Below are 27,511 nucleotides of genomic sequence, written 5' to 3'. Positions count from 1 at the left end.
GCTGGGATTACAGGCATGTGCTACCATGTCTGGCTAATTTTTTTTTTTTCTTGAGACGGAGTCTCGCTCTATCATCCAGGCTGGAGTGCAATGGCGCGATCTCGGCTCACTGCTACCTCTGCCTCCCGGTTTCAAGCATTTCTGCTGCCTCAGTCTTCTGAGTAGCTGGGATTACAGGCACGCACCACCACGCCTGGCTAAGTTTTTGTATTTTTAGTAGAGATGGGGTTTCACCGTGTTAGCCAGGATGGTCTCGATCTCCTCACCTCGTGATCCGCCTGCCTCTGCCTCCCAAAGTGCTGGGATTATAGGCGTGAGCCACTGCGCCTGGCTAATTTCATTTTTTTTTTTTTTTTTTTTAGTAAAGATGGGGCTTCTCCATGTTGGTCAGGCTGGTCTGGAACTCCCGACCTCAGGTGATCTGCCCTCCTTGGCCTCCCAAAGTGCTGGGGTTACAGGCGTGAGCCACTGCGCTTGCCCCGCCTGGCTGATACTCTGTTTCTTTAGGAGTCATGGGGAAAAGTTCACACAGATACTGTTACTGAGCACCTTTGTTTTACAGTTTAAAATTTGGATAATTCCTGCAACATGACTATGTTTACTTAAAGATACATTGTATTGGTTATATTTTTTGGCTATTTTTGCATTCAGTTGCCTTTTCTGAGCTAATGAGGATCTGAAGGAAAAGACCTGAAGGAAGGAAGGAAGGGTGGAGTTTTGTTTGCTAGGCTGGTTGTTCTTAATATCTAGGGCAGTTTTTTTTAAAGGTTTTACCAAAGAGTAATATACCTACAAAAAAGTGCACAAGAGTGTATGGTTTGCTGAATTTTCACAAACTGAACACATCCATGCAACCAGCACTCAGATGAAGAACCGCTGTACTGACTTAACAAGTAGAATAGTTTTGTCTGTTTTTTATACAGCATGACATTTTATAAGTGAAATCATACAGTATGTACCTCTTTGTGTTGGTTCTTTTGCCCAGCACTGTTTAGAGGTTCGTTCATTATTATTGTATATAGCTGTATGTTTTTAAATCTCATTGTCGTATGGCATTCCATTGTGTGGAATGCAGTACACTCAATTTACTTATTCATTCTGCTTTTGATGCCCACTGAGGAATTTTCTAGTGCTTGTTTTTAATATGAGCCAAATTGATACCTTATTTATAGCACCTTCTATTTCAGGATTACTTATGGACTGAATAACAGAAAATCTGATTTATTGTAGGTTAAACAAGTTTTTTTTTTTTCTTTTTCTTGTAAAACAAGAAGTGTAGACAAAAGTAGTGTAGGGCTGATGTGGTAGCTCCACAGTGCCTTCATATTTTCTTCTCCATCCCTAACAGCAGTCTTTCACTCTGGTGCTTGTCTACTTGTGGGCACAAAAAAGCTACTTTGTGTTCCAGACAGGAGAAAAGGGAGAAGCAAAGGGAAAAAGCATGTCACTTTATATCTCTTTGGCCAAAACAGCTGTAAAAGAAACTGGGAAATACTTTTTTTTTCTGGGTAAATTTAGGTTTCCCTTTGTAAGGAAGAAAGGGAAAATAGATATCAGATGGATAATTAACAGTGTCTGTCATACTTCCAAGTCTGTTTGCTGGTACTTTTGGATGCAATCAAACTGGTTTGTTCTAGGCTTAGCATAGGTCTAGACTCAAAGCGTAAGGTTTACACAACCAGTAAAATTTTTAGTTATAGTTTTTAGTTCCTGAGAAGCTATTTGTGCATGACTAGTGTTTAACTGCCATTCAGGGTTGAATGTAAATATTCAGAGGCCCAATGTGTTGACAGCTTTGACCTAAACCTTGAAGTTACGCAGTTAAATCGGGTCGGTTCTGTTCTAAATCTCTAGTACCATCTTATTAAGTTTAAACATATGCAGCACGAAGATGAAAATATACACGTATTTTTGTGTCTTTAGAATTGTGGGCCGGGTGCAGTGGCTCATGCCTGTAATCCCAGCACTTTGGGGCTGAGGCGGGCAGATTGCCTGAGCGCAGGAGTTTGAGACCAGCCTGGGCAACATGGTGAAACCCTGTCTCTACCAAAACATACAAAATTTAACTGGGTACGGTGGCGTGTGCCTGTAGTCCCAGCTACTCTGGAGGTGGAGTTTGCAGTGAGTCGAGATCGTGCCACTGCACTCCAGCCTGGGTGACAGAGCAAGACTCTGTCTCTAAATAAATAAATAAATAAATAAAATGGAATTGTGGTAAATTATTTAAGTATGAGGGAAGTGACTTTACTGTAATTCTGAGTATTTCCCTTTTAATAATGGGTGCATTAGAATTACCCTGTTTAACCCTTTTTGAACTTTCTTCATTAAGAAATAAAATACACTGAAATATGTAGAATTTGTTTGAAGCTTGGAGTGATTTTTTTTTTTTTTTTTTTTTTGAGACAGAGTCTTGCTCTGTTGCCCAGGCTGGAGTGCAGTGGTGCGATCTTGGCTTACTGCAAGCTCTGCCTCCTGGGTTCACGCCATTCTCCTGCTCCCAAGTGTCTGGTGCCAGCTCATTTTTTGTATTTTTAGTAGAGATGGGGTTTCACCATCTTGGCCAGGATGGTCTTGATCTCCTGACCTCATGATCCGCCCGCCTTGGCCTCCCAAAGTGCTGGAATTACAGGCATAAGCCACCGCGCCCGGCTGGAGTGAATTTTTTAATTTCTTTTTTATTATTTATGTTTAAATGTACTGTATATATAATGAATCCTTGTGGCCTCCTCTTGGCCTATAATTTACAGCATCCCATTATACTCCCCCATACTATTTTGAAGCCAATTCTAAATATTGTATCATTTCACCTGTAAATATTTCAGTATGTATCTTTAAAAGAGAAGGGCTTTTTCTTTTTTTAAAATTTTTATTATTATTTTTTTGAGACAGAGTCTCTGCCGCCCAGGATAGAGTGCAGTGGCGCGATCTTGACTCACTGCAAGCTCTGCCTCCTGGGTTTGGGCCATTCTTCTGCCTCAACCTCCCAAGTAGCTGGGACTACAGGTGCCCGCCACCACTCCCGGCTAATTTTTTGTATTTTTAATAGAGACAGGGTTTCACTGTGTTAACCAGGATGGTCTCGATCTCCTGACCTCGTGATCTACCTGCCTTGGCTTCCCACAGTGCTGGGATTATAGGCGTGAGCTACCACGCCCGGCTTTTTTTTTTTTTTTTTTTTGAGACGGAGTTTCCGCTCTTGTTCCCCAGGCTGAAGTGCAATGGCACAATCTCGGCTCACCGCAACCTCTGCCTCCTGGGTTCAAGCGATTCTCCCGCCTCAGCCTCCCTAGTATCTGGGATTACAGGCATGCGCCACCATGCCTGGCTAATTTTGTATTTTTAGTAGAGACAGGGTTTCTCCATGTTTGGCAGGCTGGTCTTGAACTCCTGACCTCAGTGATCCGCCTGCCCCGGCCTCCCAAAGTGCTGGGATTACAGGCGTGAGCCACTGTGCCCAGCCAGGGCTTTTTCTTTTAACATGACCAATATACTCTTGTCACACCTTAAAAAATGAACATATTTGTTAATATCATCAAGTAAGAGTAAATGCATTTTTTATTTGTTTTTGGGTTTTCCTAGAATCCCTCCTCTTTCAATGAGAATGAGCAATCCAGCCGGGAGCGGTGGCTCATGCCTGTAATCCCAGCACTTTTCGGAGGCTGAGGTGGGCAGATCACCTGAGGTCAGGAATTCGAGACCAGCCTGGCTAACATGGCAAAACCCCGTCTCTACTAAAAATACAAAAATTAGCCAGGTGTGGTGGCCTGTGCCTGTAATCCAGCTACCCAGGAGGCTGAGGCAGGAGAATCGCTGGAACCCGGGAGGCAGAGGTTGCAGTGAGTTGAGATCACGCCACTGTACTCCAGCCTGGGTGGCAGAGCAAGACTCCATGTCAAAAAAAAAAAAAAAAAAAGCAACCCTTGTGCAGCTGGGTCCGTGACACATTGGCAGTAGTTAAGTGTGATGCTGTGTCCCTGTGACTGAATTGTCACTGTACTGACTACCAGAGTGCTTTTTTTGTCATGATCTCGGCTCACTGCAACCTCCACCTCCTGGGTTCAATCGATTCTTGTGCCCCAGCCTCCCAAATAGCTGGGATTACAGGTGTGCACCACCACCACTTATTTTTAGTAGAGATGGGGTTTCGTCATGTGCGGCCAGGCTGCTCTTGAACTGCTGGCCTCAAGTGATCCATCTGCCTTGGCCTCCCAAAGTGCTGGGATTACAGAAGTGAGCCACTGCGCCCGGCCTCTAGAGTGCTTTTAAGCAAAGGTCTTATTCTTTTGACTTTGAAATAGCATAATAAAACCCTCCTCATGAATATTGTACATTTGAAAATGAGGACTATTGTGTTTTCCATATCTTTTGCAGTCTAAGAGGCTTTCAGTTCTCTCTTTGATCCTGTATATTCACTTAATCTTTCCATCACCCGTTTCTTCTGCTTTGGGGCTGAGTATCCTTTCTAACCAAATCACCCAGCTCTCTTTGGTGTTCTCTTTTCTTTGATGACCTAGTGTCCCAGACTCAGAGCTGAATGCTTTCACTGTTTTGTAACCAGCGTGTCATACTGTTCTGTATTGGCTGCTTTTTGCAAGGAAGAGAAGGAGAGACAGCATACAAAAGACACTGAGCTCGTTGGAGACAAACTTAGGCGTTTTTTGTACAGGATCTTCTCATTTTCAAGGCTGGTTTGTGAAAAAGAGAGAAAGTGAAAAACTTGATGACTGCCTTAAGCAAGCATGAGGCCATTAAACAAGTGGTACAAGTGATTGTTATGATAGTGGTTAAGAGTTGGGAAGACATCACCAAATGGAGTGTCTAGGGAAAGTGGCAGCTTATATTTGGAAATTTAAAATCCAAAAATTTTAAATCCAGTTGTTCACATATTCTTATGAAATGTAGGTGAATTATCTCTTATTCTCAACTGTGAATGCAAAAAACTGAAAAGATCTGTTTGAACTGACTGTTGCATACAGAAGTATGACGCATGAGTAAGATTCTGTGATACACAGAAAATAGTGCTGTCAATCTTATTTATTCAACAAACGTTTAAAAATTGCTTAGTATTTGTTTGGCACTACAGGGGTTAGAGAGGTGAAAAAACTTGGACCCTCCGCTTGTAAACTTGTAGGGAAGACAAGACATACAAACCTGTCACAGAAAACTGTTTAATAAGAATATTGAGTATCTTCAAAGTACCAGGCTCTGTGCTTGACTGGAAATACAAAGAAGAGTAAGGCATGCCAATAAGAAACTGAAATCTGATAGAAGAGACAGATATGCAAACAAATGATTATGATAGATAAGTAAGCAGTATGGGAACATTTAAGAAGATAATCAGGGAAGTGATGTCTCGGTGGTCATGAGAGGTGAATAGAGTGGGAAAAGGCCTTCTAAGAAGAGGGGGTCAGCATGTATAGAGATAATTGAGATAAGGTAGAGGGTGCCATGTTCCAGGCATTGTAGATAGTTGTGGCTGGAGGATAGGATATTTGCTAATAGAGGGAGGAGAATAAGGTTTCACTGCTAGGCAGGGACCAGCACATGAAGGATCAGTGTATGTCAGCTAAGGAGTTTGAATTTTTTTTTTTTTTCTTGAGATGGAGTCTCCTTCTGTTGCCCAGGTGGGAATGCAGTGGGTGATCTTGGCTCACTGCAACCTCTGCTTCCCGGGTTCAAGCGATTCCATGCCTCAGCCTCCTGAGTAGCTGGGATTACAGGCATGTGCCACCACACCTGGCTAATAATTTTTGTATTTTTAGTAGAGACAGGGTTTCGCCATGTTGGTCAGGCTGGTGATCCACCCACCTTGGCCTCCAAAAATGCTGGGATTACAGACGTGAGCCACTGTGCCAGGCCTAGGAGTTTGAATTTAGCCCTGAAGATTTTGAGCAGACCAGATTGCATTTTAGAGAGATGGCTCTGGTGACAGTTTGGAGAGATAATTGAAGGGAGGAAGACTGAGAACGTCAGTTATGCTATTTTTAAAATTAATTATTGTTTTTTTTAGTGACAAGGTCTTGCTCTTTTACTCAGGCTGGAGTGCAGTGGTATGATCTTGGCTCACTGCAGCCTTGACCTCCTGGGTCCAATGATCCTCCCACCTCAGCCTCCCAAGAGCTGGGACTACAGGCGTGTACCACCACGTCTGGCTAATTTTTGTATATCCTGTAGAGACAGGGTTTCACCATGTTGCCCAGGCTGGTCTCAAACTCCTGGCCTCAAGTGATCCACCTTGGCCTCCCAAAGCACTGAGATTATGGGTGTGAGCCACTGCACCAGGCCTGTTATGTTGTTGCAGTGATGTTAATAAGCATCACTGAGTGCCTGAACTAAAGCAGTGGAAGGGAGAGAAAGGGATGGGCTTGAGAGCTAGTAAGAAATATAATTGTCAGGCCGGGTGCTATGGGTTATGCCTGTAATTCCAGCACTTTAGGAGGCTGAGGCTGAGATGGGAGGATTGCTTGAACCCAGGAGTTTTAAGACCAGCCTGGGCAACGTAGTGAGACCCTGTCTCTAAAACAAAAACAAAAACAAAAAAACCCAGAATTGTCAGAATGAAGAGTGATGTTAAATATGAAGTTTAATGTTTAAAAGCAGAAGAGGAGCCAAAGATGACCCCGGAATTTCTGTTGTTGGCAGCTGGTTGTATGCTAACCATTTATTGTAATTGGGAATCCAGGAAGAGTTATAATTTGTGTTGATTTTGGTTTTTAGAAAGTGAAGTTAAAACTGACCCAGGAGTTAGAGATAATGATTTGGTTTGGGACACTTTCATACTGAAGTACCCAAGGAGTATATTCAGGCACTTGGATAAATGAGTGTGAAACTCATAAAGGTTAGAGGGAATGATTGAGTTATTAGTATCTGAGAACTAGTTGGAATCACGGGTCACCAGGGAGACAGAGAAAAGTAGAGGATTGAAGACACAGAATTCAGATGAAACCCAGCATTGAAGGAAATTACAGAAATGAAGAGAGAACCTAATCTTGGCAGCCAAAGGTGGAGAGTTTTCAAGGTAAAACTCATCAGTGTTTGTTGTTTGAGTTACAGATGAAATTTGAAAGTGTCCATTGGATTTAGCAATAAAGAGTCCACCTGCTAACCGTTGGTGAGGAGAGTGTAAAGTGGAATGGTGAGGGCGTAAACCACATTACAGTAGGTTGACAGTGAAAGTGGGGATAGCAAAAGCTGAATAGTCTTTAAGAAGTTTGATTTTGAAAAAAGGTGAGAACTGGCTGGGTGTGGTGGCTCACGCCTGTAATCCCAGCACTTTGGGAGGCCAGGCGGGTGGATCACGAAGTCAGGAGATCAAGACCATCCTAGCTAATACAGTGAAACCCCATCTCTACTAAAAATACAAAAAATTAGCCGGGTGTGGTGGCACACACCTGTAATTCTAGCTACTTAGGAGGCTGAGGCAGGAGAATTGCTTGAATCTGGGAGGTGGAGGTTGCAGTGAGCCGAGATTGTGCCACTGCACTCCAGCCTGGGCAACAGAGCAAGACTCCATCTCAAAACAACAACAATAACAACAAAAGGTGAGAAAAACAACTAGAGAAGTAAGATCAAGGGAGAGTATTTTTAAGTTGAGAATAAATGCCATAGAATATATGAATAAATTGCAAATAGGAGCATTAAAGGAAGATATTAATATCATTTGGAAGGTTGGGGGAGTGCTGTGGTTCATAGACCAGTTTTAAAAAATACTGGACTTAGCCTGGCATGGTGGCTCATGCCTGTAATCCCAGCACTTTGGTAGGCCAAGGCGGTCAGATCACTTGAGGCCAGAAGTTCAAGAGCAACCTGGGCCAATGTGATGAAACCCTGTCTCTACTAAAAATAGACACACACAAAATTGCTGGGCGTGGTGGTGCATACCTGTAATCCCAGCTATTCAGGTGGTTGAGGGATGAGAAAGTTGCTTGAACCTGGGAGTCAGAGGTTGCAGTGAGCCGAGATCACAGCCTTGCACTCCAGCCTGGGTGATAGAGTGAGACTCTGTCTCAGAAAAGAGAAAAAAAGAAGCAGGCCACGCATAGTGGCTCAAGCCTGTAATCCCAGCACTTTGGGAGGCCGAGGTGGATGGATCACCTGAGGTCAGGTGATCGAGACCAGCCTGGCCAACATGGGGAAATCCTGTCTCTACTGAAAGTACAAAAATTAGCCGGGCATGGTGGCATACTCCTGTAATCCCAGCTACTTGGGAGGCTGAGGTAGGAGAACCGCTTGAACCCAGGAGGCAGAGGTTGCAGTGAGCCAAGATTGCACCATTGCATTCCAGCCTGGGCAGCAAGAGCGAAAATCTGTCTACAAAAAAAAAAAAAAAAAAAAAGAAAAAAAATACCGGATTTAAGTTCATGTGTGAGGTAGATATCCTTGAGGTGATTTCAAGAGAGGCTGAGAGAGGATATATATGTATATTCCAGGTAAATGAAACTAGGAACGCAAAGGGCTGAAGTTGAAGTAATGCTAATGGACATATTCAGGGAACAGCAAATAGTCCAATTGAACAGAATCTTTGGGTTTGTAAAGTGAGTGATGAGAGAAAAATGGGAATTGAGCTTGATTGTGGAAGCACAGAATGTCATGCTATAGAGTTAGGTTATAGGCCCTAAAGTACTAGAAGGTATTTATGCTTTTTTATCTGAGTAGTTGTAGGATTGGAGAAGCTGGGCTTTAGGAGAATGCTGAAGCACTGAGGATGATGGAGGGGAGGAGGGGAAGAATTCTTTTGTGCTGAGTGGCCGCTATAGCTACCCTGTCTAGGAGACACAGGAGCAGAGCCACTCCTGTTGTGCTGATATATTGCTGCTAGGGGAGGGGGCTGTCCTTTGTGCTCACTTAAACAAAGCTTCTTAAGGCCTCCTCTCCTTCCAGTTACGGAGGACTCAGGGCTTGGTTGCTGCTTATTGCCCTTCACTGCATGGAATAAGCTGTCTTTGCCTTCTAGATACTTAGAGGAAGAAGCAGCTGTGTACTATGAATATAATTCATAGAAATGTGGAGAGACTATATTTGAGGACAGTCTTCTAGTTTTCAGGTGAAATACTGTCTCACTGAAGAAGGTTAATTTTGCCTGCTGCCATAATAGTCAGTAGTCAGCAAATGTTGAAAGCACTGCAGAATGAAAAACAGGCAGGGATTCATACTAATGAAATCAGTTCTGTTATCTAAGCATTTCCCTAGACTCCAGCCTGTGTTTTAAAGTTGAAAGCTGCTTCTAGTTTAATATGTTCTTTTAATTGTTGAATGTTAAAGAATTTTGTATTTTAAGTTACTGGCATGAGATACACAGGTAATGGTTATGGTTATTCTTATCAAATATGGATTAACTGCTTGACATTATTATGAATAATAAGGTATATATCTAAATAAGTGGGTAATTTGGTGGCCAAACTAAGGTGTAGCACATAGAGAAAAAAAACGACTTCTTTAGTACATTATTCATGAAATTTTCCAAGGTACCCCCTTTACTAAAAATGATTTGCTTATTCTTGAGATACTTCATGGTGAAGTTGTTTCTGAATAAATTCAGAAATTTATTCTGTTAACCTCATTTTCATTTCAGTACCTCTTTATTTGAAATTGTTTTGCAACTGTGTTTTTGTGATCCTTTTTTTAAAAGAGATGAGGTCAGGCCGGGCGCGGTGGCTCAAGCCTGTAATCCCAGCACTTTGGGAGGCCGAGATGGGCGGATCACGAGGTGAGGAGATCGAGACCATCCTGGCTAACACGGTGAAACCCCATCTCTACTAAGAAATAAAAAAATAGCCGGGCGAGGTGGCAGCGCCTGTAGTCCCAGCTACTCGGGAGGCTGAGGCAGGAGAATGGCGTGAACCCGGGAGGCGGAGCTTGCAGTGAGCTGAGATCCGGCCACTGCACTCCAGCCTGGGCTACAGAGCGAGACTCCGTCTCAAAAAAAAAAAAAAAAAAAAAGAGATGAGGTCTTGCTATGTTGTCCAGGTTGGCCTCCAACTCCTGGGCTCTCAAGCAGTCCTACTGCCACAGCCTCTCAAGTATCTTGTCTTCCTATTTTTATCTCCTCTTTTAAACTTAAGCATTATGCTTCGGATAGTCTAAAATAATTGATTACATAAAACTGATTTGTTTTGACTCCAGAGTACATTAGGCTAATACTTTCTTATTTGATTTTCCTTTCTTTTTTTTTTTTTTTTTGAGACGGAGTCTCACTCTGTCGCCCAGGCTGGAGTGCAGTGGCCGGATCTCAGTTCGCTGCAAGCTCCGCCTCCCGGGTTCACGCCATTCTCCTGCCTCAGCCTCCGGAGTAGCTGGGACTACAGGCGCCCGCCACCTCACCTGGCTAGTTTTTTGTATTTTTTAGTAGAGACGGGGTTTCACCGGATTAGCCAGGATGGTCTCGATCTCCTGACCTTGTGATCCGCCCGTCTCGGCCTCCCAAAGTGCTGGGATTACAGGCTTGAGCCACCGCGCCCGGCTGATTTTCCTTTCTAAATAGCCTTGCTTGGCTGGGCACTGTGCCTCACACCTGTAATCCCAGCAGGTGTGGGAGGCTGAGCCGGGCAGATTACCTGAGGTCGGGAGTTTGAGACCAGCCTGACCAACACAGAGAAACTCCAGCTCTACTAAAAATACAAAATTAGCCAGGTGTGGTGGTGCATGCCTGTAATCCCAGCTACTCGGGAGGCTGAGGCAGGAGAATTGCTTGAACCCCGGAGGCGGAGGTTGCGGTGAGCTGAGATCACACCATTGCACTCCAGCCTGGGCAACAAGAGCGAAACTCCGTCTCAAAAAATAATAATAAATAAATAAAAACAAATAAATAATAGCCTTGCTTATGCTAATATGATTAATTTACATTTCTTAGTACAGTTTTGTAGTTAAAGTAAACTCCTCATGATAGGCTGTGAGAAGATAATCTTGGATTCAGAATGTTTGTCTAAAAATTCATGGAGGTTGGACTCCCTCTGTGCTGGTGAGAGTTGGCTGCAGGGCAGTTGTTTGCAAGTTGTTCCTCTGGCCAGCAGCATCGGTACCACCTGGTAATTTGTTAGAAACAGAGTCTTATCATAGATGTGCTGAATAAGAAACTGGGGCTTGGGCCCAACAGTTTGTTTAACATGTCCTTCAGGTGATTTTGATGCGTGGTAAAGTTTTAGACCATTACTATGCGGTATTATAATAAAAGAGACCCCTTTCTTGATTTCTAGTGAATGGTATTTGGGACAGTAATTGACTTAGGATCTTTTTTTCTTAATCGACTGGCATGGAAAGAAATGCTCTTTGTATTCTCAGGTGCAGATTTTGCACCCTGAATGAAAGTAATGGATACTTATAAGTGAGTAATTAAAATAGCATGTAGGAACTTTGATCTTGAAATTTAATTTTCTTTCAGGAGGCAAAACCTTCAACTGAGGACTTGGGGGATAAGAAGGAAGGTGAATATATTAAGCTCAAAGTCATTGGACAGGTGAGTTTCATTGTTTTTCTCTTTTGACTCCCCTTCAATGTGAATACTTTTTCACAGGAAAAAAAATTATTTAAGGCAAATTATTTAAAAATGACTATGTATGCATTTTTATTTACTGTGTATGCGTCTGTTAGAGGTAGAAGAAACCGATACTGTTTTTTAAATTACTCTGCCAGGCAGTTTTAGATCACCTTAATTTTTCCAAATAGGAACGTTTTCTTGGTTAGTGTGCTTCAGGGACAAATACAGTGAATACTATTAAGTGATAAGGCTAGGGCCAACCTTGAGTAAAAGGCTTGTCAGCCCTTTTGCCGACCCTTTCCCCTTTTCTGGCCCCCTATTTCCCTAGAGTCTAGTCTGTATCTTATTGACTCTGAAATGTTAATTAAGGTTAGCTAACAACTGTTGGAGGAATGAGTCTGCATAGTTACGTGGGTTTTCCAAAGGACAAAAGGCAGAGAATTGGTGGAATGGTGGACTCGCCCAGGCTGGAGTGCAGTGGTACTTCCATTGAAGTGTGACAGTACCATTTCCCTATATTCTCCCAAACATGGGATACTACCAGTCGTTAAATTTTGTTCACATATGCTAGGTAAAACATTCTTGTTTATTTTTCATTTACCTAATTATTAATAAGATATAATTTTTTGGTCTGCTACATTTATATTCTTCTTTTAATTGTGTTCATACCCTTTTCCCATTTTTCTGTGATTATCTTATTTTGAAGACTTTTATTTTTTATTTTCAACATTTAAAAAATTTTTTTTTTGAAATGGTGGTGTGCTCTTGTTGCCAGGCTGGAGTGCAGTGGCGCGATCTTGGCTCACTGCAACCTCCACTCCCGGGTTCAAGCGATTCTCCTGCCTTAGTCTCCCGAGTAGCTGGGACTACAGGCGCCTGCCACAAAGCCCGACTAATTTTTTTTTGTATTTTTAGTAGAAACGGGGTTTCCCCATGATGGTCAGGCCAGTCTCGAACTCCTGACCTCAGGTGATGCACCTGCCTCGGCCTCCCAAAGTGCTGGGATTACAGCCGTGAGCCACCATGCCTGGCCTTATTTTGAAAACTTTTAAAAGCTATAATTCACATACTATAAAATTCACTATTTTAAAGTATATAATTCAGTGACTTTAGTATATTCACAAGTGTGTGCAGCCATCACCACTGCCAATTCCAGAACATTTGCATTACCCCAAAAAGACACCCTGTACCCATTAGCAGTCGTTCCCCATCCTATTTCCTCCAGCCAGTGACAACCACGATTCTACTTCCTGTCTCTATGGGTTTGCCTTTTCTGGACATTACATATAAATGGAATCATAAGATATATGGCTTTTTCTTTTTCTTTTTTTTTTTTTTTTTGAGGCAAGAGTCTTGCTCTGTTACCCAGTCTGGAGTGCAGTGGCCTGATCTCAACTCACTGTGACCTCCACCTCCTGGGTTCAAGCAGTCCTCCTGCCACAGCCTCCTAATACTGGGATTTCAGGTGTACACCACCATGCCCAGCTCATTTCTGTATTTTTAGTAGAGACGGAGTTTCACCATGTTGGCCAGGCTGGTCTCAAACTCCTGACCTCAGATGATCTGCCTACCTCGGCCTCCCAAAGTGTTGGGATTACAGGCATGAGCCACTATGCCTAGCTTTGATATGTGGCTTTTTATTCTGGTTTGTTTCATCTTCTTTTCTTTCTTGCTTCCCTTGCTTCCCTGCTTCTCTCCCCCTCCCTCCCCTTTCCCCCCACCCCTACCCTATCCCCCCCAACCTCCTCTCCCTCTCCAGGGGTGTTGCTGTGTTGCTCAGGCTGGTCTTGAACTCCTGGGCTTAAGTCATCTCCCACTTTGGCCTGAAGTGCTGGGATTATAGGTGTGAGACACTATGCCTGGCCTGGCTTCTTTCTTTTAGCATGTTTTCAAGGTTCATTCATGGTGTAGCATGTATCAGTACTGTATTCCTTTTAATGGCTGAATTCTGTTCCATTGTATGGGGAGAATATATTTCATTTTCCATTTATCAGTTGATGAATATTTAGTTTGTCTCCATATTTTGGCTACTATTAATATGTTGCTGTGAACATTTATGTGTGTTTTTGCGTGGACGTATGTTTTTAGCTCCCTTGGATATATACCTAGGAGTGGAATTTCTGGGTCTAGTATGCAACTGTATGTTTTACTTTTTGAGGAACTGCTGAATTGTTTTAGCAGTGGCCCTACCATCTTAGGTTTCTAGCAGCAACATATGAGGGTTTCAGTTTTTCCATATTCTGGTCAACACTTGTAATTATCCATCTGTTTGATTATAATCCTAGTGGGTGTGAAGTAGTATCTCACTGTGGTTTCAACTTGCACTTTCCTGATGGCTAATAATGCCAAGCATTTTTCTATGTACTTATTGGCCGTTAGTACATCTTCTTTGGAAAAATGAAGATCTTTAGATCTTTTGCCCATTTTTAAATTAGGTTAGTTGTCTTTTTATTGTTGAGTTGTAATACGTCTTTTATTCTGGGTATTATACCTTTATCATATATATGATTTGCATAGATTTTCTCCTATCTTTGAGTTGTCTTTTCACTTTCTTGATTTTATTCTTTGCAGTATAAAGTTTTTCATTTTGGTGAATTAAGTTCATCTGTATTTTCTTTTGTTGCTTGTAATTTATCTAAGAAACCATTGCCTAATCCAGGGTCACAAAGGTTTACGCTTGTGTTTTAAGAGTTTTAAGGCTGGGTGCAATGGCTCACTCCTATAATCTCAGCACTTTGGGAGGCTGAGGTGGGCAGATTGCTTGAGCTCAGGAGCTGGAGACCAGCCTGGGCAACATGGCGAAACCCCATCTCTACAAAAAATATAAAAAATTAGTCGGGCATGGTGGCACATGCCTGTAGTCCCAGCTACTCAGGAGGCTGAGCGGGAAGAATCACTTGTGCCTGGGAGGTCAAGGCTGCAGTGAGCTGTGATCACATGACTGCACTCCAGTCAGGGTGACAGAGTGAGACCCTGTCTCAAAAAAAAAAAAAAAAAGTTTTATGGTTTTATTTATAGTTTTAGCTCTTACATTTAAATCTTTAATCATTTTGAGTAATTTTTGTATGGGTGTTTGTCCCAGACCATTAGTTGAAAAGACTGTCCTTTTCTCACTGAATTGTTCTGGTATCCTTGTCAAAAAATTGACTATAGATATAAGGGTTTATTTCTTGGCTCTCAATTTTATGACATTGATCTATATGTCCATATGCCGTGGAATATCTTTTTAAGAATTATTAATTTGTGGGATTTTAAAAAACATTGTCTTCATTTTCCTTGTCTGTTACATGTTATGAACATTTCCTCCAGTATGTCTTAACTTTTGTTTATGGCATCTTTTACTATACAGACGTTTTATGTTTTTATTAAGTCAAATTTATCCACCTGTTTTTTTAACGGTTTTTAGGTTAAAATCATGCTTTGTAATAGGGCATCCCAAGACCAAGATTAGGGGAAAAAAATTCTCCCTTGAGGGGAATATATTGAGAATTTTATTTTTTTTTTGATGCAGAGCCTTGTTCTGTCGCCCAGGCAACGTCAGAACTGCACTGCAACGTCCGCCTCCCGGGTTCAAGCAATTCTCCTGCCTCAGCCTCCCGAGTAGTTGGGATTACAAGCAACTGCCACTATACCCGGCTAATTTTTTATATTTTTAGTAGAGATAGGGCTTCATCATGTTGGCCAGGCTGGTCTTGAACTCCTGACCTTGTGATCTGCCCGGCTCGACCTCCCAAAGTGTTGGGATTACAGGTGTGAGCCACTGCGCCTGGCCAAAAAAATTTTAATGTTAGCTCTTTAATTCATCTGGAAGTGATTTTTCTTTTTTTTTGAGACGGAGTCTCACTCTGTTGCCCAGGCTGGAGTACGGTGGCGAGATCACAGTTCACTGCAACCCACGGTGGCGAGATCACAGTTCACTGCAACCTCCGCCTCCTGGGTTCAAGCGATTCTCCTGCCTCACCCTCCCGAGTAGTTGGGATTACAGGCATGCGCCACGACGCCTGGCTAATTTCTTTTGTATTTTTAGTAGAAATGGCGTTTTACCATGTTGGTCAGGCTGGTCTCGAACTCCTGAACTCAAATGATCTGCCAGCCTTGGCCTCCAAAAGTGTTAGGATTACAGGCATGAGCCACCACGCCCAGCCTGGAAGTGATTTTAATGTATAGCATGAGGCTTGCTGTAGAATTTTGTCTGTTTATGAAATGATCTATATGGAGATAATTTTATTTCTTCATAGTTACAGTCACAAGCAAAAATATTGTAAATGTGCAGCTTCTGCAAATACACATTTGTGAATGTAGTCATGAAGTTTGGCTTTGAAATTTTAATTATGCAAGTACCAGTATTTTTTTCTGATGATTGGCTGATAGTTTGTTTCACAATCTGAGTAGAATAAAAGAATTTTTCATCCCACAAATCAGTTTGACTAATTCAGGTTGTTACTCATTTTACTAATGTGAGAGAAACCAGATTCCATGTGATTTTTTTTTTTTTGAGGTGGAGTCCTGCTCTGTCGCCCAGGCTGGAGTGCAGTGGCACGTTCTTGGCTCACTGCAATCTCCACCTCCTGGGTTCAAGCGATTCTTCTGCCTCAGTCTCCTGAGTAGCTGGGACTACAGGTGTGCACCACCGTACCTGGCTAATTTTTGTATTTTTAGGAGAAATGGGTTTTCACAATATTGGCCAGGCTGGTCTTGAACTCCTGACCTTGTGATCCACCTGCCTCGGCCTCCCAGAGTGCTGGGATTACAGGCGTGAGCCACCGCGCTCAGCCCCATGTGGTGATTTTTTTATGGCAGGAATAAATTTCTCAGTCTCTTATTTTATAGTATATGCTTTTCTCCTACGTGACCACCTTCAGTGACACTTCACTTGGGGAGACAGACTTTTTGTTTTGAGTTGCTATTGGGTTAAATAAAAGATGTGATGGCTCATCTTTTATTTTGAGAATAGAATGGCCATGCAGTAATAAAGGAATGCATTTACTTAGGCTTTTACTTATACTGATAATTTTAACACTCAAGACTGATTAACTTTGTTTTACTCAGTTTCTTTTGTAATGGGTATACAGTAGCTTTGAGGATGATTACAGTGTTTTAAGAAAACCTGTTAAGAATGCTAAAAAGAATATTGTGGTGGAAAAATACAGGTTACAAAGTTTATGTTTCTATTTGCACTATATTTGTAATTAAATAGTTTGGTTCAAGTACAGCAAATGGTTTATACAAAGAGGGATAATTTTTTTCTCTTTTATCTCCTTAGGATAGCAGTGAGATTCACTTCAAAGTGAAAATGACAACACATCTCAAGAAACTCAAAGAATCATACTGTCAAAGACAGGTTTGTCCATTTTGGTATTAAGTACAATGCTTTGTTGTTAATTTTTCTTTCTTTTTTTTTTTTTATAGGTTGTCAAAAGAAAAATCCTGTTTTATTTCACCATTAGCAACTCAAGGAAAACACTCTTATCATTTCTTGTACCCTGTTTAATTGCTTTTTTTTGTCCTGTGGCCCATTTTAAAGTTTAAATTCGTAAGATGTGGAACTAGTTTGAAAAGTAACTCAGAATTGTAAAGAGAGCTCAAATGAATGTTTCTGTCTTGATGGCTTACCAGTATATACAGCAAGAAAGGGAAGTAATTTTTTGGTGATTACTATGAATTTTTTTTGTAATTCTAATCATGAGTGTTTAGCCAATGTTAAATTTAAGTAGTAGTATTATTAGTATATTATCTCTTTTTTTTTTTGAGACGGAGTTTTGCTCTTGTTGCCCAGGCTAGAGTGCAGTAGTGCGATCTAGGCTCACTGCAACCTCCGCCTCCTGAGTTCAAGTGATTCTTCTGCCTCAGCCTTCCAAGTAGCTGAGTTTACAGGCATGCACTACCACACCCAGCTAATATTGTATTTTTAGTAGAGATGGGGTTTCTCCATGTTGGTCAGGCTGGTCTCTAACTCCAGACCTCAGGTATCCGCCCACCTCGGCCTCCCAAAGTACTGGGATTACAAGTGTGAGCCACCACGCCTGGCCTTATAAAATAGGTTTTGAAAATAAATGTAATTGGAATTAGTATGAGACAATCAAGATATATTTTAAGTGAAATTATGATTTAATAGGCAAGAAATATATGTTTAATCAGTCTGTTAAATTGAATTATAGGCCGGGTACAGTGGTCACGCCTGTAATCCCAGCACTTTGGGAGCCTGAGGTGGGCAGATCACCTGAGGGCACGAGTTCAAGGCCAGCCTGGCCAACATGGCAAAACCTTGTTTCTACTAAAAATACAAAAATTAGCCAGGTGTGGAGGCACCTGCCTGTAATCCCAGCTACTTGGGAAGCTGAGGCAGGAGAATCACTTGAATCTGCGAGGCAGAGGTTTCAGTGAGCTGAGCTCATGCCACTGCACTCCAACCTGGGTGACAGAGCAAGACTCCATCTCAAAAAAAAAAAAGAAAAAAGAAAAAAAAATTGAATTACATTACATAATATTAACTCAGGTATTGTAAGTTTTATTTTTATTTATTTATTTATTTGAGATGGAGTCTTGCTCTGTTGCCCAGGCTGGAATGCAGTGGTGTGATCTCAGCTCACTGTAACCTGCAGCTCCCTGGTTCAAGCGATTCTCCTGCCTCAGTCTCCTGAGTAGCTGGGATTACCGGCATGCATCACCACTCCCGGCTAATTTTTGTATTTTTACTAGTAGTGGGGTTTCACCTTGTTGGTCAGGCTGGTCTCAAACTTCTGACCTCGTGATCCGCCCACCTCGGCCTCCCAAAGTACTGGGATTACAGGCGTGAGCCACCATGCCCGGCCTATAGATTTCATGTTTAGAGGATTTGCTTTTAACAGTTTAAATTTGTAACTAACATAAAAATAACATAAGAAAGAGAGACTAGGTGTTAGGATAAGTAAAACAATAAGCATTTTTGTCTTTTCTGTTTTTGTAGATTTTAATTGTCTAACTTAATAAAATCTCATTAATTGGGGTTCAGCTACTTCACATTTGTAATAATTTGGGTGTTAAAATTGAGATGAAATTCATCAGGGGAAAAAAACATTTATTGAAATCTCAATTATGTGTACTGTGCCATAAGTATTTAAGATACATTGTCGGCCGGGCGCAGTGGCTCACACCTCTAATCCCAGCACTTTGGGAGGCTGAGGCAGGCAGATCACAAGGTCAGGAGTTCGAGACCAGCCTGACCAACATGGTGAAACCCCGTCTGTACTAAAAATACAAAAATTAGCTGGGCATGGTGGCGCACACCTGTAATCCCAGCTATTCGGGAGGCTGAGGCAGAAGAATCATTTGAACCCAGGAGGCGGAGGTTGCAGTGAGCCGAGATCTTGCCATTGCATTCCAGCCTGGGTGGCAGAGTGAGACTCCGTCTCAAAAAAAAAGAAAAAGATTCATTGTCATTTAATTTTCATAACTCTGAAGAAAATTCATACAGTCTTTACACCCCCCATCTATAGGCCAGGGAATTTTTTTTTTTTTTTTTTTTTTTGAGACAGAGCCTCAGTGTGTTGCCTAGGCTACAATGCAGTGGTGCCGTCTTAGCTCACTGCAACCGCCACCTCCTGGACTCAGGTGATTCTCATGCCTCAGTCTCCTGAGTAGCTGGAATTACAGGCACCTGCCACCAGGCCTGGCCAATTTTCGTATTCTTATTTTTTTTGTATTTGTATTTTTTTTTTAGACAGGTCTTGCTCTGTCACCCAGGTTGGAGTGCAGTGACACGACCTTGGCTCACTGCAACTTCCACCTCCCAGGTTCAAGTGATTCTTCTGTCTGTCTCCTGAGTAGCTGGGATTACAGGTGCGTGCCACCTTGCTGGGCTAATTTTTATATTTTTGGTAGAGATGGGGTTTCACCATGTTGGCCAGGCTGGTCTCGAACTCCTGACCTCAAGAGACTCACCCGCCTCAGCCTCCCAAAGTGCTGGGATTACAGGCTGAACCATAATTATGGCGCCTGCCCCATAATTTTTGTATTTTTAGTAGAGACAGTTTCATTATGTTGGCCAGGCTGGTCTCAAACTCCTGACATCAAGTGAGCCATCTCTCCCCTTTCAGCTATTTTTGTTGAAGAGCGATTAGAAAAATGTATACTAATATATTTTGTAATATTTGTGGTGCTATCTGTGCCATTCAGGTTTATGGTAGATTAGCTAGCTAGCCATTTGTGCTTTACCAAATTTTATGATTTAATCTGTTTAAAACCAATTTTTGCCAGTATAGTTTGAAGCTAGTGAGGGTGCTCATCCAGTTTCTGATCTGATCTTTTATGCTAGCTTGCAGATTTAGGGCAAAATGAATTGAGTAGTGGTCAAGAGCACAGGCTTAGAAACAGGTTTGGGCTTAAATTCTTCGCTAGCTCCAAGCCTTAGGTTCATATTTCCCAACATGAAAATAAGGTGATAATACCTACCTTCCAGGGTTATTGTGTTTAACACTTATGATTTTGTATGTAAAGAATTGGTACAGGGACAGCCTTGCAAATAGTTGCTACTCAGTATATGGTATTTATGATTGAATTAGCTAATTTTATTTTCTATGTAGTGTTCTAAGGCTTTCATGCTTGCTTTTTGTGCATCAAAGTTACCATTATGTTTTCTAAGATTTGTGTGTGTATGTATATATTATTATTATCTTTACCTTTTTAGGGCGTTCCAATGAATTCACTCAGGTTTCTCTTTGAGGGTCAGAGAATTGCTGATAATCATACTCCAAAAGAAGTGAGTATACTTTTTTCCTGAGTCAAGAAAAAATAAATTCTCCTTTGAGCAGTTTTGTTCACTGGTATTAAACTGCCCTTTTCTTGAATATTCTCTGATTTAAATGGCATATCATTTGTCGGAGGGAAGAAATAATGTTTTGGGTTGAACTTCCCGTATAGTGCCTTCAAAAGTGCCAATAAAAAGGGCAGTGGAAACAAAATGAGTACTGAAGTTGTCATAGGGCACATGCTACATCGTTTTTGAAGATGGACAAATGTTCCTCAAATTTGGTAAATTTCTGGTATACTTTCATGGTGATGGTAACATTAATGGCTGGATTTTGATTTTTGACCTATTTTGAGAATGTTAATACAGAAGCATAGTGTATATTAATATATTTGGCTCTGTCATCTTGTTTTATCCTTTTTTTTAATGCTTCTCTGTCTTCATTTAAGTTTTTTTTTTTTTTTTTTTTTTTTTGAGACAGAGTCTTGCTCTGCCACCCAGGCTGGAGGTGCAGTGGCACGATCTTGGCTCACTGCAAGCTCTGCCTCCCGGGTTCACGCCATTCTCCTGCCTCAGCCTCCGTAGTAGCTGGGACTACAGGTGCCCACCACCATGCCTGGCTAATTTTTTGTATTTTTTAGTAGAGACGGGGTTTCACTGTGTTAGCCAGGATGGTCTCGATCTCCTGACCTTGTGATCTGCCCGGCTCAGCCTCCCAAAGTGCTGGGATTACAGGTGTGAGCCACCATGCCCGGCCTTAATTTTTTTATTCTATGAGCGGTTTTCTTTGCTTTTATATTCCACCCATCTTCCCTCTATAGAGATATCTCAAAGGGGTGTGTGTGTGTGTGTGTGTGTGTGTGTGTGTGTGTGTGTGTATCTATATACATAGATTCCCATCATACACAGAGTAACATTACTGATATTTCTGATAGTGGGAATAATATAGGGTTATTGGTTTTTTATTTTGAAAACATTTCAAACTTACTGAATTGTGAGAATAGTATAATACTCCCATGTATATCTGTTCCTTGGATTCACCAATTAAAATTGCATAGCATTTGGGTCAGGCACGGTGGCTAATACTTGTAATCCTAGTACTTTGGGAGGCCAAGGTGGGTGGATTGCTTGAGTCCTGGAGTTTGAGACCAATCTGGGCAATATGATGAAAACCCATCTCTACTAAAAATAAAAAATTTGTCCGGGTGCAGTGACTTAACCTGTAATCACAGCACTTTGGGAGGCCAAGGCGGGCGGATCACGAGGTCAGGAGTTTGAGACTAGTCTGACCAATATGGTGAAACCCCGTCTCTACTAAAAATACAATAATTAGCCGGGCGTGGTGGCGTGCGCCTGTAGTCCCAGCTACTTGGGAGGCTGAAGCAGAAGAATCGCTTGAACCTGGGGGACAGAGGTTGCAGTGAGCCGAGATCATGCCACTGCACTCCAGTCTGGGCAACAGAGTGAGACTCTGTCTCAAAAAAGAAAAAAAAAAAGAAAAAAAATTAACTAGGCTTAGTGGTACATGCTTGTAGTCCCAGCTACTAGGAGGGCTGAGGTGGAAGGATCACTTGATCCCAGGAGGTTGAGGCTGCAGTGAGCCCTGGTCATGTCACTGTGCTCCAGCCTAGGTGACAGAGTGAGAACCTGTCTCAAAAATAAATAAATAAAAATAAAATAAAATAAAATAACATTGTGCAGCATTTGATAGCTGGGATTGGTGGTGCATGCCTATAGTTCTAGCTACTTGGGAGGCTGAAATAGGAGGATCGCTTGAGTGAGCCCAAGAGTTCCAGATGAGCCTGGAAACAAAGCGAGGAGTCCTCTGTCTCAAAAAAAAAAAAAAAAAAAAAAAAAAAGGTATGTTTTTCTAGTATGACTACTAGAATGTAGTCATAGCTCACTGCAGCCACAAACTCCTGGGCTCAAGCAATCCTAACTATCATTGTCAGCCTCCTGAATAGCTGGGATTATAAGCATGTGCCACCATGCTCTGCTCACTTTTAAATTTTTTATAGAGATGGAGTCTCCCTGTGTGCCCAGGCTTTGATCACTTAGTTTAAGTGTTGTCTTTTTTTTTTTTTTTTTTAATTTTGTAGTTAACTGTTTTTCCTGTTACAATTAAGTAATTTGAGGGGACACACTTTGAAACTATGCAAATATCCCCTTTCTCATGAAATTTTCCCCTTAGGTTTAGTATCCACCACCTTCTTGAACACTTCCTTACTTTCTGGCACAGTAAGAAGTTCCAAACTCATCTTTTACTTTCCTTGACCTAACTTGTCATAATCTCTGGGACTGTACAGTAGATATCCAATACATTTTACTGACACATGCCTTACACATTCCTTGTAATTAAGAGATTATCTTTCAGAGGAATGTTGGGGCAGTGGGAGAGAGTAGGTCTTTAGGGAGTGACGCTCCTGTGCTGTTGTTCACTTGTCTCGATTAATGTACTTCTTGAAGTTTGTAGCTGTCTTCCTGTTTTGAAGGTTTCTAATAACATTTGGAATTTTATTCCTTGCAGTGTTTACCATGCTATATGGGCAATTAAAATTGTTTTAAAAGCATCTTTTTTTTTTTTTTTTTTGAGATGGAGTTTTGCTCTTGTTGCCCAGGCTGGAGTGCAGTGGCACAATCTTGGCTCACTGCAACCTCTGCCTCCTGGGTTCAAGCGATTCTCCTGCTTCAGCCTCCTGAGTAGCTGGGGTTGCAGGCATGCGCCACTATGCCTGGCTAATTTTGTATTTTTAGTAGAGATGGGGTTTCACCATGTTGGTCAGGCTCGTCTTAAACTCCTGACCTCAGGTGATCCGCGTCCCGCCCCCTGGCCCCTCGGCCTCCAGAGCGCTGAGATTACAGGCGTGACCCACTGCGCCCGGCCTAAGAGCATCTTTAATAATTACTTAAATATTCATATATGTTCTGCAACCAAGATAGCTTAACACTACTAGAGCCATTCTGATCACTTTAAAATCCTAAATTCGCATGTGTTATGTTTAGATTTCTTAACATACTTAATTTTCATATTTAAAATTCTGCACAAAAATGTTACCTATAAAATTAAAAACTTTTTGGTCAGACACAGTGGCCCACGCCTGCAATCCTAGCACTTTGGGAGGCTGAGGCGGGCTGGATCACTGCAGGTCAGGAGTTGAGACCAGCCTGGGCAACATGGCGAAACCCCATCTCTACTAAAAATAGAAAAAGTAGCCGGGTATGGTGGCACACACTTGTAGTGCCAGCTACTCAGGAGGCTGAGGTGGGAGGATTGGTTGAGCCCAGGATGCTGAAGTTGCAGTGAGCTGAGGTTGAGCCCAGGAGGCTGAGGTTGCAGTGAACTAAGATTGTGCCACTGTCCTCCAGCCTGGGCAATATAACGAGACCCTGTCTCAAAACAAAAACAAACAAAAAACAAAAACAAAAACCAAACAAATTAGAATATATCCTATTATTAAACTATCATTTAAACTATTAAATACATGTTTCATTAGATTTAAAAGTTCTTTAACATAGCTGTCAAAAACGCTTCAGTTTTATATAGCGAATAAACTGGGAAGTGAAATTGACTCAGGAAGGTAAGATGAATAACTCAACAGACAGAAGGAAAGACACCTCTATGTTCTTTAGATTAAAGAAAACAGGATTCTTAATATTAGAGGAGTGTAAGTATGGCTCACGCTTGGATCTCTTTGCACTTTTAAATTAGTGGCCACATAATTGTGGTCAATTTAAAAACTGCTTTTATATTCTACTAACATTTTTCTTTCCTCTTACAGCTGGGAATGGAGGAAGAAGATGTGATTGAAGTTTATCAGGAACAAACGGGGGGTCATTCAACAGTTTAGATATTCTTTTTATTTTTTTTCTTTTCCCTCAATCCTTTTTTATTTTTAAAAATAGTTCTTTTGTAATGTGGTGTTCAAAACGGAATTGAAAACTGGCACCCATCTCTTTGAAACATCTGGTAATTTGAATTCTAGTGCTCATTATTCATTATTGTTTGTTTTCATTGTGCTGATTTTTGGTGATCAAGCCTCAGTCCCCTTCATATTACCCTCTCCTTTTTAAAAATTACGTGTGCACAGAGAGGCCACCTTTTTCAGGACATTGCATTTTCAGGCTTGTGGTGATAAATAAGATCGACCAATGCAAGTGTTCATAATGACTTTCCAATTGGCCCTGATGTTCTAGCATGTGATTGCTTCACTCCTGGACTGTGACTTTCAGTGGGAGATGGAAGTTTTTCAGAGAACTGAACTGTGGAAAAATGACCTTTCCTTAACTTGAAGCTACTTTTAAAATTTGAGGGTCTGGACCAAAAGAAGAGGAATATCAGGTTGAAGTCAAGATGACAGATAAGGTGAGAGTAATGACTAACTCCAAAGATGGCTTCACTGAAGAAAAGGCATTTTAAGATTTTTTAAAAATCTTGTCAGAAGATCCCAGAAAAGTTCTAATTTTCATTAGCAATTAATAAAGCTATACATGCAGAAATGAATACAACAGAACACTGCTCTTTTTGATTTTATTTGTACTTTTTGGCCTGGGATATGGGTTTTAAATGGACATTGTCTGTACCAGCTTCATTAAAATAAACAATATTTGTAAAAATCGTACTAATGCTTATTTTATTTTAATTATATAGAAATAAAGAAAATGCCTAAAATAAGGTTTTCTTGCATAAATACTGGAAATTGCTCATGGTACAAATTTTTTCTTCATTACTGTACAGTGATGATGTTAATGACTTTGAAGCACTGAAAGTTCCTGAAGTGCCTTCTGAATCAAGGATTTAATTAAGGCCACAATACCTTTTTAATATTCAGTGTTCTGTTTTTTTTGAAAACTTGATATTCCTGTATGGTGCATATATATGATGCAGTTACCTAATCATGTTGAATAAATGGGCATGCCAAAAATTCTTATTTGATTTTTATCGATAATTTCAATTCTTCCTTTAACAATGTACAAAATGGTAAGGTTTGGTATATTTTATGTTTTCCTTTTATTTCTTTATATCTTTTTTTTTTTGAGATGGGGTCTCTCTCTGTCACCCAGGCTGGAGTACAGTGGTGTGATCTTGGCTCACTGCAACCTCTGCCTCCCGGGTTCAAGTGATTCTTCTGCCTCAGCCTCCCAAGTAGCTGGGACTACAGGCGCGTGCCACTACGCCCAGCTAATTTTTGTATTTTTAGTAGAGATGGGGTTCACCATGTTGGCCAGGATGGTCTCGATCGCTTAACCCTGTGATCTGCCCACCTCGGCCTCCCGAAGTGCTGGGATTACAGGCGTGAGACACTGTGCCTGGCCCAGCCATATTTATTTATATCTTAAATATTTAAACTTTGTGTAAAATTAAAATATCAGATTAGTTTGTTCCTATTAGAGTGCTTAACTTTTCCTTTTAATGCTGAGTCACAGAATTTACTGCATGTGTGCATACATACAGTCCAGTTTCATGTTATCTCAAATAGAGTGTCATCTAACTAGTTGAGAAGACCAAATAAAACCCACTTTGAATGCATTTTATAAACTATTACAGCTTACATACCTACTCAGGTCGAACCTTTTGAGAAATAAATTGATTGGCTTGATCTTCTAATTCTTATGTTTGACCCTAACTGAAAAATTATTTGTATGGTGTAAGTTAGAGCTTTTAGATTGTCACCTGATATTTATCATTATATTCATTAAACAGTGATTAGGAACTAGGCCCATTTTAAGAAAATCTTCATGAGCTGCATATTTCTGTCAAGACTAAATAACAGATCTGATTGGGTATTTGAACTATGTGAATCTATAGTTTCGTATCTTAATTTTGTTTGCGTCTCTAAATGTCTGAAGGCTCTCAGGATTTAGGTGGTGGGACTTAGCTACTGGGGAAGTAATTTTTTTGTTTTTAGTTTTTTGGATTCTAAATGTGTTGCACTCTGCTATGGTTAACTTAAATTTGTGCTTATCTGATTAGCAGTGCTGATAAAATAGGAATTTCACAACAAAAATTTTAACAGATTATCGGATTTCTGAAGGGACCTTGGATAACGTTTAGTGAAGCCACTCTTATCTGGTGCTTGACTGCAACATCCTAATCTGTAAAAGAAGGGAGAAAATAAAGTCAGCAATGGTAATTTCCCCCCACAAGGATGTTTTCCTTAAGTATTTGTTCTGTTGTGGGTTGAATTATTTGAGATGCCCCTTTCTTATCTGATTAAGTAGTATTGAATGAATTGATTGAATGAATGTTCAGATAGGGTCCACAAGCTTGAGAAAACGTTTAGATGACATATTTAAGTTCCGTATGACTGATATTATCTAGTTTAACTGTTTTATTTCTATTTAATTTTTACATAAAACAAGGAGTTAAAATAAGGATCAAATCTAAGCAAGTCCAGTAACAGCAATACAGAATACAAATAGGTTGGATTTCTGTGTTGTAAAGGTGTAATTTCTGTAGAAAGCAAATACCTTGCAAACATTAATGAGGAATTGGAGGGGATTACTTGCAAATATTAAGCTTTTCATCTGTGGACACTGAACTACGGAGTAGGGCCAAAGGAAATTTGTGAAAAAATTCAGGTTCATATGCTGTGGATTTAAGTAACATCCTTTTGTGTAACTTGTATGTTAAAAATACCTTTCTTCATCCATTTTGTTAAAGGGATATTTTATTAAATATTAAAAGAGAGATGTTAAATATCTAATCAGGTCTCATCCTGGGCCAGGCACAGCGACTCATGCCTGTAACCCCAGCACTTTGGAAGGCTGAGGCAGGCAGATCACTCGAGACCAGGAGTTTGAGACCAGCCTGAGCAACATGACGAAACCCTGTCTGTACTAAAAATACACAAATTAGGCAAGTGCGGTGATGCGTGCCTGTAGTCCTAGCTACTTGGGAGGCTGAGGTGGGAGGATCGTTTGAGCCCAGGAGGTCAAGGCTGCAGTGAGCTGTGATTGTGCCACTGCACTCTAGCTTGGGTGACAGAGCGAGACCCTGTCTTTAAAAAAAAAAAAAAAAAAAGACATCCTGGTAGAGTCAATATAATTTTTCAACTGGGGAAATTTTGTGAGTGGTTAGTTCTTCAGGGCACAGGGTAAAACTCAAGATTTATTAATGTTCAGAGCTCTAGAATAATGCTGTCCAGTAGAACTTCCTGTCATGGAAATATTCTACATCTGTGCTTTCCAGTACAGTAGCTGGTAACCACACATGACCTGAGCACTTGAAATGGGGGTGTTGTGATTGAAGAATGTTTTAACAAGTTTAAATAGCTACATGCGGTTGGTGCTGTGTTACTCAGCAGTGCAGCTCT

At 41.0% G+C, this 27,511-nt stretch overlaps 2 protein-coding genes across 4 annotated transcripts in view; one reads left to right on the top strand and one right to left on the bottom strand.

Moving 5' to 3' along the window:
• Positions 1–25,126, top strand: part of SUMO1 (small ubiquitin-like modifier 1) — a 32,638-nt gene extending 7,512 nt beyond the window's left edge. Inside the window, exons 2-6 of one of the 3 annotated variants that reach the window (XM_025404408.1) lie at positions 11,378–11,452; positions 16,737–16,814; positions 20,139–20,210; positions 23,978–24,046; positions 24,495–25,126. In XM_025404408.1, the coding sequence (XP_025260193.1) occupies positions 11,378–11,452; positions 16,737–16,814; positions 20,139–20,210; positions 23,978–24,046 (294 nt within the window). In that variant the 3' untranslated portion in view covers positions 24,495–25,126. Of the gene's footprint in view, positions 1–11,377; positions 11,453–16,736; positions 16,815–20,138; positions 20,211–23,977 lie in introns of all 3 variants that reach the window. The other 2 variants (XM_025404406.1, XM_025404409.1) reach the window with 2 other exon arrangements.
• A 971-nt stretch (positions 25,127–26,097) lies between these two features.
• The window catches only part of KIAA2012 (KIAA2012 ortholog), a 142,067-nt gene continuing 140,653 nt past the window's right edge, over positions 26,098–27,511 (bottom strand). Inside the window, exon 24 of the mRNA XM_025404755.1 lies at positions 26,098–26,291. The gene's annotated coding sequence lies outside the window, so the exon portion shown is untranslated. The remainder of the gene's footprint in view (positions 26,292–27,511) is intronic.

Source organism: Theropithecus gelada, chromosome 12 (genome assembly GCF_003255815.1).
Source record: "Theropithecus gelada isolate Dixy chromosome 12, Tgel_1.0, whole genome shotgun sequence".
NCBI lineage: Eukaryota > Metazoa > Chordata > Mammalia > Primates > Cercopithecidae > Theropithecus > Theropithecus gelada.
The sequence above is the reverse complement of the archived record's forward strand: the minus strand, read 5'-3'. Positions and strand labels throughout refer to the sequence as shown.